The sequence below is a fragment of the Balearica regulorum genome, chromosome 2 (genome assembly GCF_011004875.1).
Source record: "Balearica regulorum gibbericeps isolate bBalReg1 chromosome 2, bBalReg1.pri, whole genome shotgun sequence".
In the NCBI taxonomy this organism is placed as follows: domain Eukaryota; kingdom Metazoa; phylum Chordata; class Aves; order Gruiformes; family Gruidae; genus Balearica; species Balearica regulorum.
In genome coordinates, this window is record NC_046185.1 from 80942064 (window position 1) to 80967268 (window position 25205).

General features: G+C 39.2%; 1 protein-coding gene across 4 annotated transcripts in view; it reads right to left on the reverse strand.

Annotated features, from left to right (window-relative positions):
* Positions 1-25205, reverse strand: part of CTNND2 (catenin delta 2) — a 692458-nt gene that overhangs the window by 563757 nt on the left and 103496 nt on the right. For all 4 annotated transcript variants that reach the window (XM_075744821.1, XM_075744820.1, XM_075744818.1 and 1 more), the window contains exon 2: positions 2933-3066. In XM_075744821.1, coding sequence (XP_075600936.1) covers positions 2933-3066 — 134 coding nt within the window. The remainder of the gene's footprint in view (positions 1-2932; positions 3067-25205) is intronic.

The window sequence follows — 25205 nt, forward strand, 5'->3', positions numbered from 1 at the left end:
CGTTAAAGCAAGGAGTTCAGGATTTGAGTTTCCTCAAGTCAACCTAACTCCTCAACAACAAAATACAGGCTTCAATTTCTATTTTGACAGAAACCCTCACCTTGAAAAGCATGTGGTTAAATCTTCTGATCCAGTCATGACCAGCATGAATGCCACTTTACATGTGACATATCAAGCACAATTTTTTAGACCAAATAAATTTTTTGGACCCAATAAATCTGTTTCTCAAAGCAGGACAGCGCAGGGATATGTGTTCTTCAAACTAAGCACAGCAAAGCTTCAGATTTTCTGAATAAATCATTTATGTTTCACATAGGAAATTTAAGTAGAGCAAATAAATATAACATGTATGACTTCTTCTCTGTGCTTTCTTTCATGTATCATGCCCTCTCCAAAGACTGCAAACACCTATTACAGTCATCGATACCATAAATCCCGCAATTTACCCTGTTGCATTCACTCAAAAGATACTTTTTGAGTTATTTCATGATAAGTAACACAAGAAGTTGCCAGAAATATTCTGACAGATTACAAAGAGAAAACTTTTTAAAGTTAAGCATCAACAGATAAAAAAAAAAAAAAGCATACTTGATTCATCAAAACATACCTTAACTATGAACTCAATCATCTTTTCCTTTATTAGCAGCACTTTTGAATAATTATTCATATTTCTAAAACTCCAGGTATATCTTCAGCTACAGTGAAAGGGTACATAAAGAAAAAACACATACCAGGCAGCAAAGTAATTAATTCCTTCTTCTAAAAAGCAGAGGGCTACCCATCTGAACAGTCAGTTAGAAACTTACTTCATTTACTCCCCTAATGCAGAATCCATGTAATGCATTTCATCTGCTTGAAACATGGGATGGTGGCCTTACCTAGAATTCTTCTGACAGAACATTAAATAATGGAAGTCTGTCAAAACACACAATATTGTGGGAATAGAAAACACCCAAAAGCAGGTTTGGTTTGATTTGTTTTCTTTTCTTTTCTTTCAAATCTTTACTACAAAATAAAACCAGAATATTGGAGTTACACGGCTTTCCCCAGTAGTGAGTGTGACTGAACGTGTGTGCCGTTAAGTCCAATTTACTGAAGTCACCACATACTCTGAGGAATCCATTCAGATTAAAAAAAAAAAAAAAAAAAAACCAAAACAAACAAACAAAAAAACCCCAACACCAACCAACCACTAAACTCAAAAAAACAGTCTCATTTTTGAGCTTAATGCAGTCTTCCAGCTTCAAGACAGGTCTGACCAGAGATCATCTGTCAAGAAAGAAGTTTACTTTATAGAACATGTGGGAAATTTTGGTACCCTGTAATTCAAGATACTATTTTGTTAGTCGGCAGTACCTTAGGTTAGCTGGCTAGGCTGTTCTTGGTGACAAGGGAATGTACAACTCCTTTATTAGGACTCCTTTTTGCTGTGGTTCACAGGAATCAGAAAAAACCTTGCTAATATTTTACCACTTACCCTTTTCATCTAGTGGATTCAGCACAAATTCTCTCTAGTACTCAATTCACTGATTTATGAGGGTAGGAGGTTCAGTTGCAAAATATACGACCAGGTATAAACTAGCAATATCATCACAAAACCCAAAACCAGAGAACTTCTGACTATTCAATACCGTGTTTCACATTTTAACGGGCAGAATACGATGCAACATATCTTCTACCTATGTAACTTCCCTGTACATTTTTTTCAACATCAGATAGTCAAAAGCTAAGGCAGGTATTTTTCTTCAAAATAATACTGTAACACAGGCTGAAACACAGGTACCCGCCCAAGTAACGCTATTGTCCTGGAAGAGAATATGCATACAAACATCTAAACCATAGGTAATTCCAATACAACAACATGCCATAAATCTTAAGACAAAACTCCACGTTACAACCTTTCTTTCTTGCACTCCTCTTTTCAGAACCAAATATAACTAACCTCTAACACCCAAAGGAGAGAATTGGTACAAAACAAAAAATTAAAAAATTAAGAGCAAGGTGACAATTTTTATAAAAGCCCAATGATTCAACAGCTATTACTCCAATGGTGTTAGATATCAAAACCTGAATTCATGCATTAATTTTACTAAAGAAGCAGTGAATGTCTTAGGCAAAAGATCACTACTGTATAATTGGACAACCAATTTAGACACCTTCAGCAAGGAGAAAGCTGACTAAAAGCAGCTTTTAACATCTCTTTTAGGGATAATCTGTTGCTGGTGTTGAGCCAAATGAGGTAGCAACGGAGACCAGGTGTCTTCACGAACTGGAATATTAACTATCTCCTCATGTACAAAGAGGCACTAAGCAAAATCTTAGACACTCAGCCCACAAAAATTTACATGAAAATGTCCAAATCTGTCTTATTAGAATTGAGCAGAGAATCACACTGAAAACCTTTCTTTCAAAAATTTCTAATACTTTTGGTTTTCATCATCCAAGCCTGAAAGCCTCTGTCCCTACCCAATCTTGCCCTAAAATAATCTCGCATTATTTTACACAAAAAAAACCCCCAAAACATGTATATGTTAAATTTTAAAATCCTAGGATCCTTATAAATCCTTTTAACTAAAAAGTATAGGATAACACATCTTCTCCACAACTACTCATTTGTCTATAGTCCTTATATGCCATGCCTATATGCCGCAACTCCACATGCAGATTGCCAACAAGAAAAAGAGACATCTCTGAAAACCACCACTCGCAGTAAAGAGTGAAAGTGGAGAATAAAATGAACAATTCAATTAAATTATATTAAATTTACTGTAGGACAGCACATGGAAATATACTAAGACATGAAGAAATATTTAACATTCTTTGCAATATGCATTTGCAAATGAAATTATTCAGATACCACCTATGAAACCTTTGTAAAAAAACATAAAATCACATTATTGTTTTCTAGCCTGCGGATGCAGCACTTGCATACCTGTTCTTTAACTGAAGCTAGAATGGCAGAGGTTGTCTCAGTTTCAGACCCATCGCCATTGGATGTGTTCAACACAGGACTAAGGGAACTTGTCTTGTCAGAAGACGAGGGCTGGTCTGGAACAGGCATAGTTTCTGCAGTTTATAGAAAAACAAAATAATGATTCTGTTATTAGAAACCTGATATATATAAGAAATCATACACATATAAGAATAATAATACTAATTTAAGAAAAAAAATTGTAGAACATGCTTCTATTCTGTAATATAGAATGAATATATCACTTACTTAAAACTAAAACTAGTTCTAAATTAATTATAAAACAAAATAATAAATGATCTCCCGGTCTTATTCTAAAATATTCACCACAGTACATTTGGAGAGGATTCAAACGATTTACAGCTGTGATTTTTGTATAGTATTCCAGTGGCAGCATCCAACACGAAATTACAGTATCATGAAAGCAATGAATCATGAAATGCTTTGCCAACAGAAAGCCAACAAATGAACATGAGAGAAATAGAAAACATCTAGTGTTGACTTTCAATGTGTATGATTATTTAATATGTATTATATTTTAAGCCCAGGTAACTAACTTCACCTTTTTTCTAGTCTAGAAGGTGATTTTTGACAACATTTTATCAAGAGTATTTTTGAGAAAAACAGTACACCAGTTGTTATGCCATTTTTGAGACCTGTTACAAAAACCCAAAGATTCTTAGCACTTGAAGGAATTTCTAGTATTCTTTTTTAGAGAGAAAAATGGTGGTGGTGACTGTGGAACGATTTATCTTTCTGAAGGCTAAGGTATAGTGTACAATCTCCGTGTAAATGTCACTATAGGTACATCTCTGCAGGCAAGTTGTGCTGCATTCCAGAAGTAAAGGAGCAGAGAGGCAGCTTGCATGGTTACGCGCAGGCGAGTTAGGATAAGATCACGTGCATGTGAGAGCCAGCCAGAATTATTTTGTAGAAGAGAACTGGCCCACAGGCTGCTCAAGAACACTCACACAGCCCAGCCGGGCAGTCTTTTCCCAAAGCTTCCCGAAGCTCAGGACACTGGCATATATACGCAAGACAAAAACATGAAATTACAGATTATTCATTAAAAAGTCAGTTATTTCTCATAAAAGAAGTCTCCCTACATCTCAGGCTACATTAGTTAATACATTGAAGCATGAGATTATATATCATTTTAATTAAAGAAGCTACATGTTTTCATACAACTCACTTTTTGTAAGCAAAACACTGAAAGTGGTAAACGACAGATCTTTGGCTCCTGATACATACACTATTTGAAGTTAATCTTTAAAAACTCAGATGATATAGCTGTCTCCTTCAATCACAAGTACACAGCACAGAACTTCTATGATTCCAATACATAAATCTAAAAGGACTTCTGAATTATATTTTCTCATTTTGTGCAACAAAGGAACCAGATTCTATTATAACAAGTTACCTAGTTCGTGGCATACAATTAAAGTTGCTACTGCCTTGTAAAGCACCACAGAAAAGACATATACACATGCTTTTTCTAGTATCTTACCTTCAAACAATCTAATTATTTTCTTTCTTCTTCTTTTTTTTTTTTTAATTAAATTATAAATTACATTTTCATAATAGAAAGCAAAGTAATTTTCTGTTTGGTAGTGCAATTTACCTGAAAAAATACAACCGGTCTAATAGTTCATTTCGTAGAGCTATATTCGCAGAAAACACTGAAGTGCAATGCTTCTTGCCTGTGAAGTCCAGCTGAAAATTGTGCACAGGAAGGCAAGAGACCGCAAGATTCACGAACATGAGTAAGGACACATGAAACGGCCCTACCGCCCTTGCAGATATTCACTCTGGGCAGCGGGAAGCCACGCTTCCCGGAGTGACTCACCAGGGAGACACACGGAACTACAACAGCACGAAGCACAAAGAACAGCCTCCCCACGACTGCGCTGGGTCGGGAAGAAACATCAGAGCTGTGAATGGGGCGCCTGCTAAATAGTTTCAGACAGGTTGACTGAGAGCAGCTCCCCTGCTGCAGGATTGCTTTCTCTGCAGTTGTGAAGAAGCCCCCTGGAAAAAGCCCCTTTGCCTGCGCAGCTCATCCTCCTGCTCCTCCAGGGCTGCCTGACCCCCAGCAGGGAGACTCTGCTCGACCCGCCTTTCCATAAACACCAGCCCAAAGAGGTAAAACCCAGCAAACTAAACAAGACTAGGAGTCAAGAACTTCTTAGTCCTGCCCCCAGCTCTGCAAGTAACTGTCATTTGAGGTCCACTTAAATTTTCCTCTTCATCTGAAATATTAAGAGGACTTACCTGCTCCTCCCATCCCCAGCTCCCTACCACAGCACACAGTTACTTGGCCTGACTTGGAAGACACAAACACTACTGGGAAGGCCTCTGGCTGCAGTCAAGGAGACCCTCATTTCCTCTCCTTATCAGGTAAAATTGGCAGGGTTTTCGTAAGTGTGCATGTTTGGGGATGGGGTTGCCGCAGGGCTGGCCTGTGTCAGAGGACCTCACCCATCACCTCACCAAAGGGATCAAGTCTGGCATGTAGCCAGGGGATGTGACACCAGGATGGGGAGAGGTGCCTCCTCTGTATATTCATTTAGTTGGTTGACGCCTTTATTTCTCAATACCAAAATCAGTAATTTAAAACTTACGTTAATTGGCAATATATCTAATTAAATTAAATTCCCAGACTCAAAAGACTGGTTTTGGCCTGTGACACCCCCTGGGAGCAAATCCAAATGAGGCCCACTGAGGCACAGTGGGTTTCTGTTGCTGTCAGGTTTTTAGGAAGGTGGGGGGAAAATTTTTAGGCTGTAAGTTTTTGTAAACACTTTGTTTCTAACAAAGAACACTTCAAAAACTCTTTTAGTAACCTACAATTTTGCAAGTATCAGTTCATATGGAAAAAAAAAATCTTATTACACAATCAACTGCTACAATAAATTGTTCTTGGTTCAAATAGGCTCAAACTCTGGACAGAACAGTAGATAATATTCTAAACCCACTGCATATTTCCAGGATTTTGGCTGTTTTTAACGTACAGATCTCAAAAGAGAAAAAAAGAAGAAAAAAAAATATATAAAAAAGCACGCTGTGTGTCCTCTTCATCTAGAAACAGAGAAAAGTAATGTTTTGTGCACCTACTAAAATATTCCTTCTGGACAGAGAATATAATTTCTAACATCTACCTCATTAGTTCAGTTTATTATTACAGTTGTTTGAGGGGTATAGATTGCAGCCAATTGCACTTAGTAAGCTATTATCATTGAATCTACAGCATGATGTTATCCAGCTGAGCTGCTAACATTACATATTTCAACATTTTTTCATTACACAAATATAGAATGTAGAAAGGAAACACAAAATGAGTTTTCACAAGCAATAGAGAAGCCACTGTACCAAAGGCAGTTATATTAAAAAACCCATACATGAATCAGCAATAGTGTTTCAACAGCAAACACCAACATAGCAAAAGCCCGCATTTGCACCAGTCCATCTGCTCAGTGAAAGCAGGTGTACCTGGTCATTTAGCTGGGTCTTTAGTGTAAGAAATTAGACATTCTCAGGTTTTAATAGCACTTAAAACTACCAGTAATGTAGAATTTCAAAAAATAAGGCTGAAATAGGCCTCCAAGCCCCTAGAGCACTACCAAATCTCTAGACAAGACAGATTTTTTTTCCAAGTCATTCTGGATATTTAATACACTTAACTAGCCCCTCACAGCTTCCCTCCCTGCAGCCTCCCACGGCCGCTGCCTCTGTCCCAGGGCTCCACCAGCCTTACCAGTAGGAAACTTGTTTTAGTGTTGAATACACACACACAAAAAAATTACAATTATTCCACCAGTCCTCTTCAAAAAAATCATTATTCCACACGATGATGACCACTGTACCTTTCCTTCTGCTCTGGCTTCTCTTCTCTAGAAAAGCTACCCCAATTCTTTCCATTTTTCCTGATAAAACAAGCTGGCTGATAGCCTTTTAACCCACACTCATGGGAGCTTAGCACTAAACACAAAAGGAAAATTAGAGCAAGTAGGAGAAGAAAAACAAAAATTAAGCAGCTTAACAGAGTACACCATAGCTGAGTAACTACAACGCAAACTAAATCTGCTGCATTTAATTTCCACAACAGCAACAATATTTCCTATCAGTGTCACAAAAATACAAATGAGGTTCTGTAAGTCAGAGCATATACATTCTCCTGAGAGAATCAAATTAAAATCTTAGACAATCATAGATAGATGAACAGGAAAAATACTACCAGCCTTTTGGGAACACACTGGGAAGTTGGACATAAATAATTCATGGCTTCCCGTACTCCACAGCAATGGCAAAATTCTATCTGGAGTTTGACTTTTTTTTTTCCTTTTTTTCTTTTCTTTCTAAGAGTATCTAAAAACTTTACCTCTCTCTAATGAATAAAACCAATCAACCCTATAAATCCAAACAAAACCATCCCCTGCCCACATACCGGGTGCAGGTGCCCAGGCGCTGGCCGCAGGTGCAGCCCCTGTGGGAGGGAGCGGCCAGTTCCAGCCTGCTCCAAGGGCCCCACCGTAGGGCACAGCTGAGCCCCTCGGCCACGGGCGGGCACCTCGGGGAAAGCCTGGGTAAGAAAGGGCAAAGCACTGCCCGGCAGCCAGGGCTGAGGGAAACGGGGTGAGAAACAGCCCTGTGAGCCCCGAGGGGAGAGCGGGAGGAGGGCAGGAGGGGCTCCAAGGCACCCCCGCTGAGGTGCCCCTGCGGCCCTGGGAGAGACCCCGGCGGGGCAGCTGTTTCCCTGCAGCCCGTGTGAAGGCCCAGAGCAGGGAGAAGTGTGAGGAGGAAGGAGAGGCAGAGAGGAGCTGGTATGGACTGACCACAGCCCCCCATTCCCCATTGCTGCTCAGGGGGTGGGGAGAAGGAAGTAGAGGAGTTGGGGGTGAAGGGGTGAAGCTGAGCCTGGGAAAAAAAGGAGGAGGTATGGGGAAGGTGTTTTAGGTTTTCTCTTTGTTTCTCACAGTCCAACTCTATTTTAACTGACAATAAATTAAGTGAATTTTCCCCAAGTCCAGCCTGTCTTGCCCATGACAGTAACTGGTCAGTGATTTCCCTGTCTGTATCTCAACACAGGAGTTTTTCCATCTTATTTTCTTCCCTGTCCTGTTGGGGAGAGCAATCGGCTGGGTGGGGTCTGGCAGCCAGAGCAGGTGAACCCACCACACCCCACGAGCTGGTTTTGACTTAACAAGAAAGGTAGGCAGCAGAAATGGCTTGGGGTTTTGATTTGGTTTTTATCTTGTGACAACATGGATTCCCGGATAGATACATACAATCTACGGTTGTGTACACTATACAACTATAATCTACATCTGAGAACTACCATGGTTATCATCTCATGAGGCAATGAAAGCCATATAAAACCTCACCACATTAAGATTCCTGTTAAATCACTATCAAGTACAGTGGTGGAAGTATTTGAAAAAAAATTATTGGACAAAATAAGAAACAGAATAAAAAAACCCTACTTTTATATAGCTATGGAAAACCAGTATGATAAACATCATAAAGTATTATCTGGAATACAGACAGGCAAACACTGCTCAGGGAGTAACTGAATCAAAAGAAATTCAACAGCTTATGTGGGTACACTGGTTACTTTAACTCCCCATCAAAATAACTTCAGCAATGCTTCTTTATTCTTTGCTATCTACCTACTGTAATTCCATAATCCATAACCAAATGTCAGGCATCCATCTCATTATGTATAGCAACAGATTTCAACAAAAATTGTTTTTCTTGTTTCACTTTTTATTGTTGGTTTTGGTTTTAAACTTTTTGGCCTTGATCACTTTGTAACATCTGAAAAAAAAAATAATCAGTCAACAGAATTAAAAATTATTTAACATCATTAAGAAAGCCACTACATAAACCTTTGGAAAAGCAGGTTAAAAATCACTTTTGTCATGTAACTACTTATCAAAAACTTAAAATCTGACCTGAGTCCTACTTTAAGCGTTACTACTAAGATATGCAGGACAGAGGGGGTCAGTGTGTTAGCTCTCGAGTCAGAAGGTAAGTAAGACAGAAACCACTTCTGAAACAGTTAAACCCAACTTCTCTCTGAACTCAAGCCATGGCTTTTGCAAGTTCAAATACAGATATTTGTACCTCCTCTTGTTGAGGCACCTTCTTGATGGAAAGCCACACATTTCCATTTTACACAAAAGGTACCCTGTATTAATACTTGTAACAGCCCGAAAACTATCACTGTGCAAAATTTACAGAATTCCAATGAAAAAGCTGTTTCTAAACAAACATTTTTGTGATGCCTGGAACCTTAACATGATAAGGTCATAAGTCTCTGAGAGACTGACTCTCGGTAAAAACGAGACTACATAATTTTCATTTTTCTAGATAAGGAGTTAAAGAATACCAAAGCAACAAAACAACAGAAAGGATAGATTATTTCAAAATGGTCTTTTTCAAAGACCTGAAATAGAAATACCACACATTCAAAAGTAATTGCACTTTTTCAAACGACTTGCTGATTTTCACTGTTAAGTTATATTTATGGTAACAGCTCATAACACTTAAGGGGAAAAGGGAGAAAAGGGAACAGAGGGAGAACCTCTTTTTTAAAGCTACCTTAGAATCATACAATATCTCAATTTGGAAGGGACCCATAAGAATCATCGAGTCCAACTCCCTGCTCCTCGCAGGAGTACCTAAAACTAAACTGTATGACTAAGAGCATCATACAGACGCTCCCTGAGCTCTGACAGGCTTGGTGCCATGACCACTTCCCTGGGGAGGGAGCTGTTCCAGTGACCAAACACCCTCTCAGCGAAGAACCTTTTCCTAATGTCAATCTGAACTTCCCCTGATGCAGTTTCGTTTCATTTCTTTGTGTCCTGTGGCTGGTCACCGGAGACAGGAGATCGGCACCCCTTGCTCCGCTGCCCTCCTTGAGGGAGGTGTAGACTGCAATGAGGTCACCCCTCAGCCTTCTGTTCTCCAGCCTGAAAAACCAAGTGACCTCAGCTGCCCTCCTAAGTCTTGCCATCTACACACACTGAAAAAGCAAGAGGTTTCGCTAACTTTTAAATGCTTACTCAAACTAAGCACTCAACATAAATTTCAGAATTATTTTTTAATTTCTCTTGCATTTCTTTTGAATATCTGCAACTTCACTTTTTCCAGGGAGTTCTTGGGATTCTTCTGGGACACAAAACACTTGGGCTGGTAGCTCTTTCTTGGTCCTATGAAATTCTATTCAAACATAAATGAATGATGAGGTGGTCCATATATCTAATTCCTTTCTTACAGATGCATCATGGACATTTTAGCAACATGTAAAAACATGGATACAAATTATTATGACTAGATCCCACAAACGTCTAGCGACAGCAGTAACATGACATTCAGAGCAGGTAAATAAAAGATTGCAAGACCACATTCCTTCTGTGACTCTTGGGATGGCAGTGGATGCTGGATGGCAGACACCCTTCCTTGTAGCAGGACTTCATGCCTACTCTGAGGTAATACAATCAACTCAGCTAGTCCCAAGGTCAAATTGCAAAAGTCTGTTCAGGCTGAACTCAGGGCACAGAGGTGCATACACAATACACAGAGGTACATTCTACGCTATACATAAATCCTTAGGCACAATAAAGTATTTACATGATTTATAATGCACATGAAAATGGTAATGTTAGATGCTGTGGTTTCACTTGGAAGTTTAATTTTGCGTGCACGCTTTCATGTATATTTTAATCATACTGGGCAGAGATTTATTAAGTAGGAAACTAACAAGGTATAGCCATGAAGACGTCACTGGTAAAAGCATTTTGGTGGCATAGTTCACCAATGACATGTTGCCACTGTCTCAGATGGGGTGGCCGCATCTGCCTTTCAGTGATTATATTCCCCTCCTCCTCCACATCAAAACCACTATGCTTCATTCACTGCATCCATGTAGAACACTGCAAAAAAACCCAGAACTGAAAAAGCAGCAGCATCAACTGTAAACCGAGCATTTCAGTCCTTTTCCAACTTAAACTGCATTGTTTTAATAGGTTCTTTTATACTCTATGCTTAAAAAAAAAAGGGAATATTGCTTAAAGAGGCAGACTTTCATTTTTAAATATTAGATTGATAATCCTTTAAAAGTCACTTTATTAATGCTATTTACATAGTCTAATGTTACATCACCCTTTCATGGGTAGAAAGTGTAGATAGGTTAAGCAACACAAACAAACAAAACAACCACCTCCACAATGTCTGGAAATCTATGGTAAAAGCAAAGTTACCCACTACACTGGCAACTGCATCAAATCAGTGGAATCAAAATCCAAGTATATTTCTTTAATTGAAAAGATAATGCTGTAAGGAATATGTGCTCCCTAGCGGGTTTTCCCTGTACAATGAACCATTAATCAGTGAGAGCATTCATTATAAAAGTCATGCTGTCTTACTGCACAGCAGTCAAATTTGGCTTGTTGCTGTGCTAATCTGGAGAACCATGAATGACACTGAAGTAGCCTTGGATAAGAACCAATCACTTACAATAATCCACTATGCAATTATGCACCTAGAAGTATTTTTTGCTTCCTTTCCTCTACTTTCCTCTTCCTTTGCTCTTACTTTTTTGCTATTGTTTCAAAATTAAGGGGACTGGCTGTAAAACAAAAATACTTGAATACATTTTTTAACCTAAAATTGCATGTTTATGGATACACTTAAATTTACTGTTTGTAATTTCAGTAACTCATATCAACATTTCAGAAGCAAGGACTAATGCTGATCCTGTTTCTAGCTGGTTTTAATTAAAAAATAAATACATAAAATACTCCAATGTTCTTCAACATAATAATTGCATGATAGCTATAGGGAACCTCTATTTCTCCTGTGCATATGAACAACAGTTGTTATTTCAAAGCCTACAGTTGTCAACCGCTCCAACACACTAGCTTCTAACAACTGTGGTTGAGCAAAAAAACCCACAAAAAAAAGATTTGGCACTGTATCTACGAACACGATACCCACCAGCTTTCATGGCGTTCACCGAGTCATTCTGATCAGCTAAGAATTCAGTGGGTGTAAGTGTGTAAGTTAGGAGCCAGAACAACATAAAATATGATAGCCCTGGCAGTTCTTGCAAATGATTCCCTATATCACATGTCATATTTGGTGCAGATATGGAGGAAAAAAATACCCAAAATAATCATTTTCATTATTGCATATTGTAAAGCCAACTCAAACATTGTCACATACATTAGACTAACCAAGATGTTTACAGTAGTTTTTTGGAACAAAATCCCAACTGGAAGAAGTAGAAATTGGCAAAGCCTGAGAATTTATATATGCAAGGAATCAGCATCAGCAGAAGGATGACCTATTGCATTCCTTCGGTAACGTCAAACTATGGAGGTGACTGAAGGCTGAGACAGCATTGGCTCTAGGCAGCCATACAGATATCTACTAACGTTGCTTTAAACATTTCTGCAATGAAGCTGAATCCTTCAGCTGTGTGACAGTGAAACAGGGTAGGAAGTCTGTAAAGACGGGCCCTCCCTTCTTCTGCACACATAACCACTGAAATGGTAGATTTCCTTTACTGTCCCATCTTTGCTGACACTTTGATACAATTTGTGGCTGGGTAAGTATTCTTAAAAATAGGTTGCTAATTTCTTGAGTCAACAGGAAGATAAGAAAAGCTGCCAGACCCTGCCAAACACCTCAAAGGGAAAAACTTCTGATTGCCTAAGTAATTATCACAATGTCCTAAAGCATATGTTTAAATTACTAGATGGGAAAACAGATTAGTTAAAGGGGACATGATATCTTAAAGACCTTTGCAAAAGCTTAAGCTCAATTAGGGGTCAGGGATATGAGGGATCAAGTCAGCACTCTTCTTACTCTAGCTAACGCATCACAGGGGCTTTCCAAAGAGCAAGGGCTCCGTTTTCTTTTTAGGATTGTTCTTTGTAGACCCATCCAGTTGCCTGTTCGCTCACCAAGACAGGTGAGTTCCTCCTTGTTTTCTTTTGTGACTTGAACTGTCACATTCTCAGTTATTTTGACCATAATTTTTAGGTGTTTGGGGCCTCTAAATGGATGAAAAAGAATCCTCTGGTTTTGAATTTTAGATAAAGTAAAAGTTCAAGTTCAGTAAACCATAACATGTCCCTTTTTTTTTTCTCCCGCTCTTTCCAGAAGTGTGATAGAATATAAGAAAGAACCTGCCACAGTAAAGAATATAAACAATCATATTCTAAAACCTGACTTAAGAGAAGCTGTATTGGTAAACGTGCCCCAACACTTTCCTTGACTTATCCTACCCTAAAGTCTTATAGATAAATATGTAATTCCTAAAACTGAAACCACAAATGTTGGCATATACACAACCAGTGTGTATGAAACTTTCTTTTCCCTTCTTTTGCACAGAGGCCTGACTCAAAAAGGCATTTGCTGAAACAACCCAAAGACTACACCTCAACAGCGAAAAAGTTCCTTCCTCAGAGACTCTCTGCTCCTGCCCCACGTCTGATTAAAACATCTCTGTTTTCCTACTCTCCAAAGAGGAAGCAAAATGAAGGGTTTTACGCACACAGCAGCCAATACGAGGTCTCTGCAGGCTGCATCTACTATTTTCCTACCACTATCTACATGAACCAGACTCAGAAACCTGGAAGCTGTATGAAACCTAAAGTCTTGCCTCGAGCTTAGGCCATCTACAACGCTTCCAAATGTTTTAGTTCAATACGATCATGCTAAGTACTGTTTTGCTCAAGTAATATGTCATAAAACTAGGCAGTTTTGCTTTTTTCTATAATAGTTAAAATTTCAAGTACTTTGAATTATTATCAAACAAAAAAATTCCTAAAACCTTCCCAATTATTTTAACAGGGTAAGTCAGAAGTGCGTATGAGAGAAAAGCTACAGCATTTGGCCCAAAGGGCTTTGAAAAAAAGGCATAAGAAAGATGGCACAATTGTGCATCTCTTGCTTTTTCCTCTCAGACTTGAGTCAGCACTAATGCTGGGTGCATGAAGACTTAAAGATGAGACCCAAACCACAAAGACAGTGCTGTGTCAGTTAACTGCCCCCAGCCCCCTTCTCTGTCAATATATTAGAGCAACTGAACAAGTGATTAATCAGGACAGATAAACTACACGCTGGCTTTAAACATATTCCTACTTCATTGAAACCACCTACCTAATCTGTAAGAATGTACCCTAACCAGGTAGGATGCACCATCTGGTAACTGAGCCACCTCCTAAAATTATGAAAATATTTCACAGCCGGAGTCAGCAACACGATCACAATGAGAAACCAACATAAAAATTCATACTCCTGCCAATATTTTAGAGATCTCGGCATGAGGATTTACAATAATTGATTTCAGTTTTGCTGAAAAGTCTATTCATAAATCAAGCAAAATTGTTCCATTCATTGAATCCAATAAGAGAATATTGTTTGCTGGTGTTACCTAGGGAACGGGAGTTCTTATTTCAGTGACAATGCCAATATCCTCAAGCATACAGAGCAAAATGCACATCTACAAACAAAAGCCAGAAACACTCCTACAGTGAATTGTTAAAATCTCGTATGACTTAGATACCATAAGAGTAGGTCACTAACATAATATGGGGTGTTCATTTATTGGGGTTTTTTTCATTCATTGGTCATTTACTGACTGGGAGAGACCTGAAAATTTAAATGATGTCATGTTCTGAGTCTGGCTGGGATGGAATTAATTTTCATTATAGAAGCTGATAATGGTGGTGCTGTGGTTTAGATCTGTGACCAAAACAGTGTTTCAGCTACTGCTGAACGGTTCTTGCACAGCATCGAGGCCTTCTCTGTTTCTCACTCCGCCCCCCCGTGAGGTTGGGAGGGGACACAGCAAGGCCAGCTGACCCCACCTGATCAAAGTGATACTCCACACCATATAACATAATGTCATGCTCAGCAATAAAACTGGGGAGCAGTTTGTCCAAAGTCGCTGTTGCTTGGGGACTGGCTGGGCATCAATCTGCTGGTGGCGAGTGAGTGCTTGTGCATCACTTGTGAAAGAAAAATAATTAAAAAAGAAAAGTAATTTGAGGGGTTTTCCCCTCACTTTTGCCTGTCCAATTCTCTCCCCCATCCTGCTGTGGGCAGCGGTTAACAAGCAAGTGGGTGGGGGCTCAGCTGCTGCCCAGGGTCAACCCATCCCACACACGACTAATTCCTTCCTCTCCAATACCAAGAGTAGCAAGACTAAACCAGTTTGTAGTGCAAGGGATGGGATCATTGGCAGCAACACCTGAGCACACACGTTCATTACAAAGAACAGAAACCGTGAGGCAAAAGCACAGCCCTTTGAGTCTGAGGCAAGTAATCCACTACGGTTCTGTGCCAAAATAGACTGTTTATTACTACTACTCTGAATTTAAATTGCAGGCTGATTCATGCTGACTACTCTTAATGTTTCCCATGGCTCTGAACCTGAAGTAGGACAGACAGTTCTGGTATTGGTGTAATCTCAGGACTAATCTACTTTCTCACTAATTCCTACAGTTAAGGAGCTTACTTATATATATCATACTGAATTGCACAGATCCTCTTTGCCTCACGTCTCACTTTCATTAGAGCCAGACAGCAGAATGCATATTTCCAGGCCCCGTACAGTACTGTGCAACGTACCTCCAGAGTAACCTTCAGACACAGACAACGTCTAGCAGTTAGGGCTGCACTAGGGAACCAAGACAGCAGCCGCTCTGGAACTCCTTTCGTGGCTGTACCCCTTAATCAGAGAGCTGGTAGAAGAACATGAAGCCTCCTCATTTGTTCACTACATGCTGAAGTAGGGACCTACCGGGGTAAGGATGTCTTCTCTTTTAAATGGCGGGATCCAACTCCCCCAGCCCGAGGTGAGCATGACAATCAAACGTTTCCTTTGCATTTTCCAGAAGAGTGGAAGTGTGTCTGCAGATAGAGCGACTGCCATGCTCTTCTCTCCCCTCACATACAGTATCCAGCTGCTGTGATATTGGCAGAGCTGTCTGGTGGACGGGCAGAGTCCTGAGCAGCACTCCCAATGGGAGCTATGGCTGCTTGTCTCCTCATACCTTTTGATATGGGCTTATGAACACAGCCCAAGCCCCACAAAAAGCACCAAATCCCCTATCAGATTCCTTTGTGGTAAAATGAGCTCAGAATACATAATTTTATAAGTGAGGTTGGGATGTTTTACTCTCCTCCTCCTCCATAAGTGCATCATTTTACATTTATCCACATTAATTTCTATCATCCATTATTTTGGTTTTTTGGCTTCATAAACTCTTTACAGTATCGTGAGACCCTACAGCATCCCCACAAAGAATGTTGTGTTATGGGAAGCTTCCCAAATATACCTCATGGCAAAGAAAGATGAAAAGGAAGAAAAAAAAAAAAACCCAAAAAAAAAAACCACCCTCAGTTTTTCTTCACTCTTTGCATCTCTCAGGATAGCTGTTAGCATAAACCAGTAAATGTTAACCAGCTCTTTACTGTGGCAAAAGCAGATGAAACATAGTCAACCACCAGTCCCGAAAAACAGAATAGTTTTTGTGTGCTGAAGAAAACAGATAGCCAGACTATGCAAACAGCCTGTTGATCATCAAAAAATGCAAACATGTCCAGAAGTATCTGGAATAAGCAGATTGTAAGCAGCAACCACAAATCAGAAAAGAGCACCATTTGAAAGGACTAGTCACCAACACAGTACTCCCTCTGCCCAATTCTGTAACTAAGGATACTTAATATTGTGGGAAACCACACAAAAGAGAGGTGAGAACATCGTCACCCTGCACCGGAATTTGGGATCATCTCACCAACACTCAGAGTACCCGACAACACCAGAGAGCACCTTGAGGACCCCACCACCCCACACCAGAACTGCACATAGCCCAGCTAGAAACATTGTGCTGACCCACCTGACTTCTCTCCTGGACTTCGCTCTCTCCCCCATGGAAAAGCAAAGGTGTGTGAGGAAACATTGCACCAACCTGCCCAGTTTTTCTCCAGGACCCAAGTCCTCTCTCCCATGGGACAGTGAAATCATGCAAATCTTAAAACTGCATATACGTGTGATGAAAGTGTTTCAGTATCCAAATACATCTAGACTCCATACTATCATTTGGTCTTAAATGGCAACAATCTCTGTCTTTATTTACTACTAGGCCTACAGACTCACAGCCAAGCTTCTTGCTCCAGATATTAAATAGTTTTCATTAACTTTTTATGCCTTTTCTTGTTTCTTAAGCTTTTTCTGATCTGCTTTTACATTGATCCTGCCAAGGTGCAAAATCCTTTCTCTTTCTTACATAGGAACTCCACCTCAGCACCTGATTCTTCCAGATACCCACACCAGCTTTCTTGTGGTACTCAGTTTGTGTACGCCTCGAGTCATGTCCTTTAGGTAACCTCTGTGCCTTCTTCAATGAATTAGCCTTGTTACTGACCACTTTTAGCTTCCATTGAGAAATGTTCTTTCCACATGAGCTTCTAGAGTTGAAGCTCAGTATGGTAGATACTTTGCCAATTTCATCATCAGTGGAAAAATTAGAATACAACAGGCAGGGTAGAACCTGATTTCCTGATGATGATTTTGATTGTATATACTTTTAAAACAGGGGTTTACTGCTCCCAATATACTGCTTCTAAAGTCATATCTGTACAGCTCTTTGCATTTTCTGTGCTTAGTATAATTAAGTCCAGTTCACTTTCTCCCTCCTCTCACCTATTCAGCAGGTTAATAGTCACATTTGAGCAGTGGTGAGTGAAAATGTTTTTGTTAAGGTCTGTAAGAAATTCTCATTTTGTATAAATAAATATAAATGTATATAAATTTTCTTTTTCTATAAATAAAACACACTTTTGTTATAAGAAAAGCATATAGCTTTTAGATCAGAAGACACATGAAATATTCATATGAAAGCAATGGTAAGTATAATGCTATGAAGTCTGAGAGAAGACAAAGTAACAGGTTATCCACACAGTTCTGCTTTAGGATATACATGGACTTAGTCCTAATGTCATAGTTTCCTTTGTGTGTGTGATTGCTCATAAAACTGTAACTCCTAAAATAGTGACAAGAGAAGAAATGTATAGGTGAAATTACAAGTTTACAGAAGCACAAAGGATAAAATAAAAACTTCTCAAGTAAACATGAAAAATAAGTTACCCCAAAAAAACCCAAACAAAAAAATAAACCATTCATATGAAATGGCACATTTGTAAGGATCTGCCTACTTTTTCACAAAATTCGACAGCATTCCTGACACTGTGTGCATCTGAGATGCCAGAAAACTTTCTCAAAGTAATTTCCCTGCCCTACCTCGTTACCTTAAAAGTGGGGAAATAAGCAGTGTTACTGTATCAGCCTTCCCAGCAGGCTTAGGGAAAGAAAATGTTACTGTTTCCTTTTTGCAGAGTGCACAGGTACAAAGTATCTCACCTAAGATACAAGAGAAATCTAGTGCAGATCAGAGTTGAATCCAGCTCTCCCAAGAGTCAAACTTTTTTGATCTATATGACAGTATGTACAATTTAATAAAGAAAACAAAACAGAAATTCCATCAGTACAATCCTAACTATTTTTCTCAACTGCATACAGAGGAATATTTTATGTGGTCCCAAGCATGGAATCTGGATTTCCACAGAAATAAATACTGAAAGAAATTTCTGCTGACACATCAACTAATAAAGTGCATTACAAATATAATCATAAAAAAGCCAGCAGAGTAGAAAACTGACTCTGGATCTCTGCCTGCCAGAAAGCAGAGGCAGGTGTCCTTGCATTAATGCATAATTTTTTTTTAACAAAGTATACTTTACATAAACAAACTAAATTTGAAAGCTTGGATTTAGCTGGAATACACTTAAATCGACAATGACAATCATTATAAGAATGTGATGACAACTTAGTTGAAAACCTACAGCCAGATGTTGTGGAATTAACTGAGCAATTGACAGTAAAGTACATAAAATATGAGGTTATATGTTTAGTTGTACGTTGTGTCTTGTGATTCAGAAAGAATAGTCACTGCACGTTCTTTTCAGAACTTTCTAACTTCTGAAAGTTTGGAATACTAATCCCCTCACACAGTTGTTCAAACTGACCCAGTGTCCCTACACAGTACATATCTTCTATTTTAGTTTCTTTCTAGCCAAAATGATACTATCCAGGAGATAGCTAATTGACAGAAAAGAATAAAAATATGTGTATTTAAGTTGTATAAGACTGTAATTAGTGTGATAGTTTCAGTCTTCAGTCTGACACACTAAAAGGGTATCAATTTACAGCGTTATCTTTATACACATATGTTGAGCACATTCTTCCTGTTCTCAATACATCAAGCTGGATAATCTGTTCAATGATAGCAAAAAATTGCTGGGGGGAAAAAACAGACAAATCTTTGCATAACTCCCTCAGAGCCAACTGTTTCAAGGGTCATTTAAGAATTCCTGCCCACCTTCACCATCAGCTTGGAACTTTTCATCCTTTGATCCTTCCAGATAAGGGACTTTGAAACTTTATTTCAGGAAACTAACTGATCTGAAATGTACAAAATAAAATTTAATAAATGTGCTAACGCTTAGAAAGACTACAAAGCATATATGAGACCAAAGAGGGCAACAGAACATATAGCATCTTAAATATCGATGGGAACACTCAGATTGGCATACAGAAATAGCAGAGAGAAGTTAGTAACTATAAGCAACTGGCAGTCACAATGTGCCAGGTAGGAAGCGGAGAAAATGTTCACTTAAGTATTTTTGCTGCTAAGCGATACAAGATGAGAAGCAGTCTAACATAAGGATTTTGCTGTTGCTTAGGAAGAAAACATACAGCACTTCTCCAAACGCAAGCTGAACAGACTTAAGCACGAGGGAGACTCAGGCTGATGGTTTGAACTGCATTTGTGAAGAATGACTTGCGTATCTGCAGCCATTTTGCCTACAAGACCACAAGTGAAAAGTAACCTCACCTGGCACCAACAGACCAGTCAAGGGATTCTTAAGAGTGAAGTGCCACAATAACTCACCTAAAGGAGCGGTCCCACAGCACTATCTGAAGCTCAATCAAATTTCTTACTTCAATGTTAGGGATGTGCTGCCTGAAGAGCCACAAACTTTCCTGGAAAGGAGATACTAGACCCTTTTTTCTGTTAGGATAAAGAGCTGAACTAACATAGCACCACTATGTTGACCTTTAATTATGATCGCTTTTTTATTGCACCTACAAGTATTCCGGACAAGTGAATTTGCAATAATTTTCTTGAAAAGCCTAAAATTAGGGCTTTCTTTTACAATACTATAATATCACTGTCTTTTCTTAGGGCCTTGTTTACTTTGACAGGACTTACCAAGAACATATGCCAGAACAGAATTTGGTTCCTAAACAACAGGTCCATTATTAAAGGGTACACTACGATATCAGAAACAATAATGAAGTTGTAGTGGCAACTAGGCATAAGAAGCAAGTCAGCTCTTCCCTCAGTCAGTAACTTGTGTTTAAACCAGCTAGTTGCATAGAACTGAAAATTACCTGTGACTTAGCTGTACTGGAATTTTATACACTGTGTAACTCTATTTTCCTAAATCAAAGTTATTAGTGGTAACAGAAAAGAAATCAATATAGCCAATGCAGTACATATCCTGCAGCATCTACTTCTTCCATTTATTGTAGTCCTGCACTACTCTGGTTTTGTTTGAGTTTGGCGTTTTTTAACCACTCTCTCACGGATTGACTACTTCTGTAGCAATCTATCCCAGCCTCTGTGTAGACTGACTTCTTTTAACATTCCTTCTTTTCAGATTATTATTTTCAAACAAGAACTATTGTCCAATCATTCAACAGCAATGACCTTAAAATCGACTGGCTGGGTAAACTAGAGTGGTGTTAACAACTGCTGTCCCTCACTTTCATTGCGAGGTTGATTTAAGACGCCATTGGACTCCTTTGCCCTGTCAAATGGCTGGAACAGCAGCAACGTCCACCCAAAGCAGATGTATTTCACTGCACGTGCAAAGACATGCGCACAATTGCTTAAAGTTATACATGTTTTCCAATGTCTGTTTTGGCTGTCTACATTACCTAGTTTTAACTACCTACATACACGCTATACAAATGTATTTATAGGACGCTCTAATCTACTTGCATCTACAGAATCTAAACTGTATTAAAGATTTTATTTACAAACTCAACCTGTCAAATTACACTTCGTAACGGAAAATCCAGTTTCTTTATCCTAAAAAAGTTTGCACAAGTTCAGCAAATGTCGCGTTCAGGGATGTACTGACAGAGATGCATCCAATGATACTGGGGAGGAGGCCGAGGATGTGGGCTGGAAGCCACCAGGGAAGGTGCCACTCCTCCCTGGGCCTCCTCTTCCCCCTCCCACCCTGGACCAAGGTGAGAGGTGCTCCCGAAACAGAGCCACTGCGGAGGGGGAAGGTGCGCAGCGCAGACCTGAGACATCACAGCTTCTAGGAAAGCAGTCGGCAACAGCAGGGAGTCGAGTTTGCTGGAAGCAGTTTTCAAAAACAGCTCTGGTGAAATTCACTTATTTCACGATGTAAAACTGCTGAGGGAGTTTCACAACTTACTTTCTAGCTTTCTCTTTTAGTCACAGGCAGAGCTAGCAGTGCTTAGCACTTCTTATTTTAACGTCCTATTTTGAGCCACTTACACACTTTTCACAAGCTCACCGAAATACTCCATCCAAGCAGCTGTCTCTTAATTAAGCACACACACACACACCCCCCAATCTTAAACAGTTCAGGCATTTCCAAGAATTGTATTTCTGGAAACTATCTTTTTCTGTTTGCATTAGAAAAAAGTCTCTCAAAAAAGTGGAAGCTCTGGAAGTGTTTATGTTCTACAGGGCACAGCAGCAAAATTATTCTTTGTACTATAGGAGCATCTAGAGTCTTCAACTGCAACTAAGGATACACTGGCCTAAGGACTGTACAAATTAAGGAAAGACAAGGCAAAAATACCATAAAAAGATAATACCCAGATCTCTACTGAATTCAGTATGCTCAAACCAGCACAGAATTTAACACATGCGATTATTTTCTGACTACAAAATAAATTATTCAAAAACATTATTCATAAGTTATTGGATACTGCTATTTGATAAGAGACTTGGGGCTTGCTAGTCCAAACATGCATAGGAAAGAGAAATTCAACTGGTAGTTTACTAGCCTGCAATAAAGCCAGCTAGGAGGAGCAGCAGATATTCACAGTTCTAAAGCCCCCTCATACACTTTACAGGAACTTAAAGCTGAAGCCATTTGAACTCCATGGCCATTTATTAATAAAGATTGTTTTCCCCCTTGCCCTTCACTTAAAAAAAAATTTAAAAAATCCCAAAACCAAAAGCTCTAAACTCTCCACAACTCTTTAAAATCATTAACGAAGCATTTAAAAATCATTAAAATAGGAGCAAATCATTAATTGTTTTATGATCTGCAAACTTCTGCAAGATTTACCGATGAAAATACTAGACACAAAGACTGTACAAGGCTAGAAATAGCTACTCATTTGCTGTATTCAGGATTATCCATTTCCCTTATTAATGGTGTTAGAACTTGATAGAGATGTTTGAATATACAACCCCAAAAGAACAGGTATTCTAATGAACCCTCTTAACACTTTCTACGCTGTTGCCCACCAAAGACAGATGTTAACACCATAAATGGCTGTTTCCTGTTGTATACCTTAAATCATCAAATACATTCTATATATTGAGCTGATCCAGTATTGTTTTCATTGTTCAGCTACAGGCAGTCTTTGAACGCTAGGCATTATTACTGTCACCTTTAGCCTGTGAGTTCAAGGTGGGCTTTTAGAGGTACTTATGAATTACATGAGTTTTCTGTGAAGTACACTCAATTCCGCTGCTAGAAGAAAGAACTTGCTTTCAATTACTTTCCAAAAGAAAAGAAAGTAGTAATACTTCAGATTTCATCTGATTTAATCTGAAGTGGATACAAACTCATATCTAACCTGTCCTGAAGGGGACTCGCATATTGCCAAGGGAGAAGAGGAGAGATGTATCCAACATCAATCAGTTGGATCTAGATAGTAATCAAGAGAAAGAAGCAAAAGAAAAGGAAATTCCAGAACACGTTTGGAGACCTATCTCACACACATCACTTCTACAGTTTCCACAGTCTCCCAAGGATACCTACCCTGCTTAAATAAATCTCCGGACCATGGAGTAGAGATATTCATGCGGATCAGCCTACATTTCTTACCATTGATTAGAAACCAAAAGACAGAAGTAAGCTTAATAGAAGCATAAGCACTTCCTGCATGAATTTAGCTCTTAGTATACTGTAAGAATCCTATGGCCCAAGATGAAACATTGCTTCACTGGCTTTTGTTGACAACTCTGAGGTTGCCACTAGACTCCAGTACTGAAGTCAGAAGGGAATTAATGTCTCCTGTGAGAAATCCAGAGAAGGGGACGATGGAAAAACCACACACGTACACAAACAACAACCCAAAACCCAAGCACCACCACTCCCTGCAAACAACCCACTCCATATCTAGAAAAAGAGAAACCTATGTTACTGACTTCATGTTTCCAACAAGTCATCACGCAAGTATAGATCTGCACTTCGGGCTCCAGCTGGGATACATTCCAAAATGCTACGCAGAAATGAAAATTCGCATCAGCTACCAATCGCCCTAAAATGGATTTAAGGAATTTAAGTTTAAGTTTTTTTTTTTTTAGTTGGGCTCACTTCTAGTCCTCCAAGGTGTTTCAGTGATGTTCGGGAAGGGAAACACAATACAGAATGAGTCTGGATGTAGAGATTTGCAAAATAAGCACATAAAACTAGTTGTCCAGTAAGAGCTAGCTGCCCGTAGTCTCCTAGTTAGTAGGGTAAAACAGGGGCTTCTGCAGAGTGATTAATTCTATCACAAGACAAGCCTCTAAGGCAGACAGGATGACTCATGTTTGGGGAGAGGCGGAATCATCTCTACTACCTGTAGCGGGTGCCTAGGCAACTATTTTAAACTCAATGACTACCTTTCCAGGTAGCTAAAATTAGGTAAGATGAATTGCATCTGAGATGCAGAATAAATATATCAACAAACAAGCTCATCAGGGAAATGCTATATAATCAAAAGGTTATTCAAGCTTCTTCTGGAAAGATGAGTATAAATATCCAGTACTAGAAATTGTCCCTGACATGAAAACATCCAAGTTTTTCCTATTCCTTTTCTGTTTCATACACAGAATTAAGTATCACCGGAGATTTTTTCATACATTACTTTCAGCAGAAATACATGTGCATGCAAATTCAGTACAAAAATAATTATGCAAAGTATACAGCATTTATGATAGAGTTGATTGGGTTTTTTCCTTTTGAAAAGCAGATGATATAATACTCCTCCAGTGCAGGGGAGGAGAATTTATTCCAAACTAGAATCCCTTTAAAAAAATCACATTATTTTTACCTGTTCCTTACTTATGTCTGTGTATTAAAATGTAAGAACTCAATCGAGAGAGTGTTGAATGATAACATGAATAAATCTATTCTCCACAATAAAATTATTTTTTAAAAACATTATTTTGTGTTTAGCTAAGAAGCTGGATATTAATAAATGCAAGTAAGAAGGTGGATATTAATAAATATGCAAGTATAAAATGAACAATGATCATACAGAATTAATTATTCAGGTCGGAAGGGACCTCAGCAGGTTTTCTTATCCAACATCCTGACCAAAGCAGATTTGCTTCAGCTACATGATCTACCTTCAAGAAAAGGTGTGCTGGTTTTGGCTGGGATAGAGTCAATTTTGTTCATAGTAGCTGGTATGGGGCTGTGTTTTGGATTTGTGCTCGAAATAGTGTTGGTAACACAGGGATGGTTTCGTTACTGCTGAGCAGTGCTTACACAGAGCCAAGGCCTTTGCTGCTCCTCACACCACCCCACCAGCGAGGAGGCTGGGGGTGCACAAGGAGCTGGGAGGGGACACAGCCGGGACAGCTGACCTCAACTGACCAAAGAGATAGTCCATACCATACGACATCATGCTCCGTATATAACTGGGGAAGCTAGCTGGGAGGCAGATTTGCTGCTCTAAAACAGACTACATATCAGGTTAAGGGGTTTTTTTTTCCTCTGCAGGTGGTGAGCAATTGCATTTGCTCATCAGCTGTTTTAATTGTTGTTGTTCTCTTCGTTATCCTAATTAAACTGTCCTCATCTCAGCCCATGAGGTTTT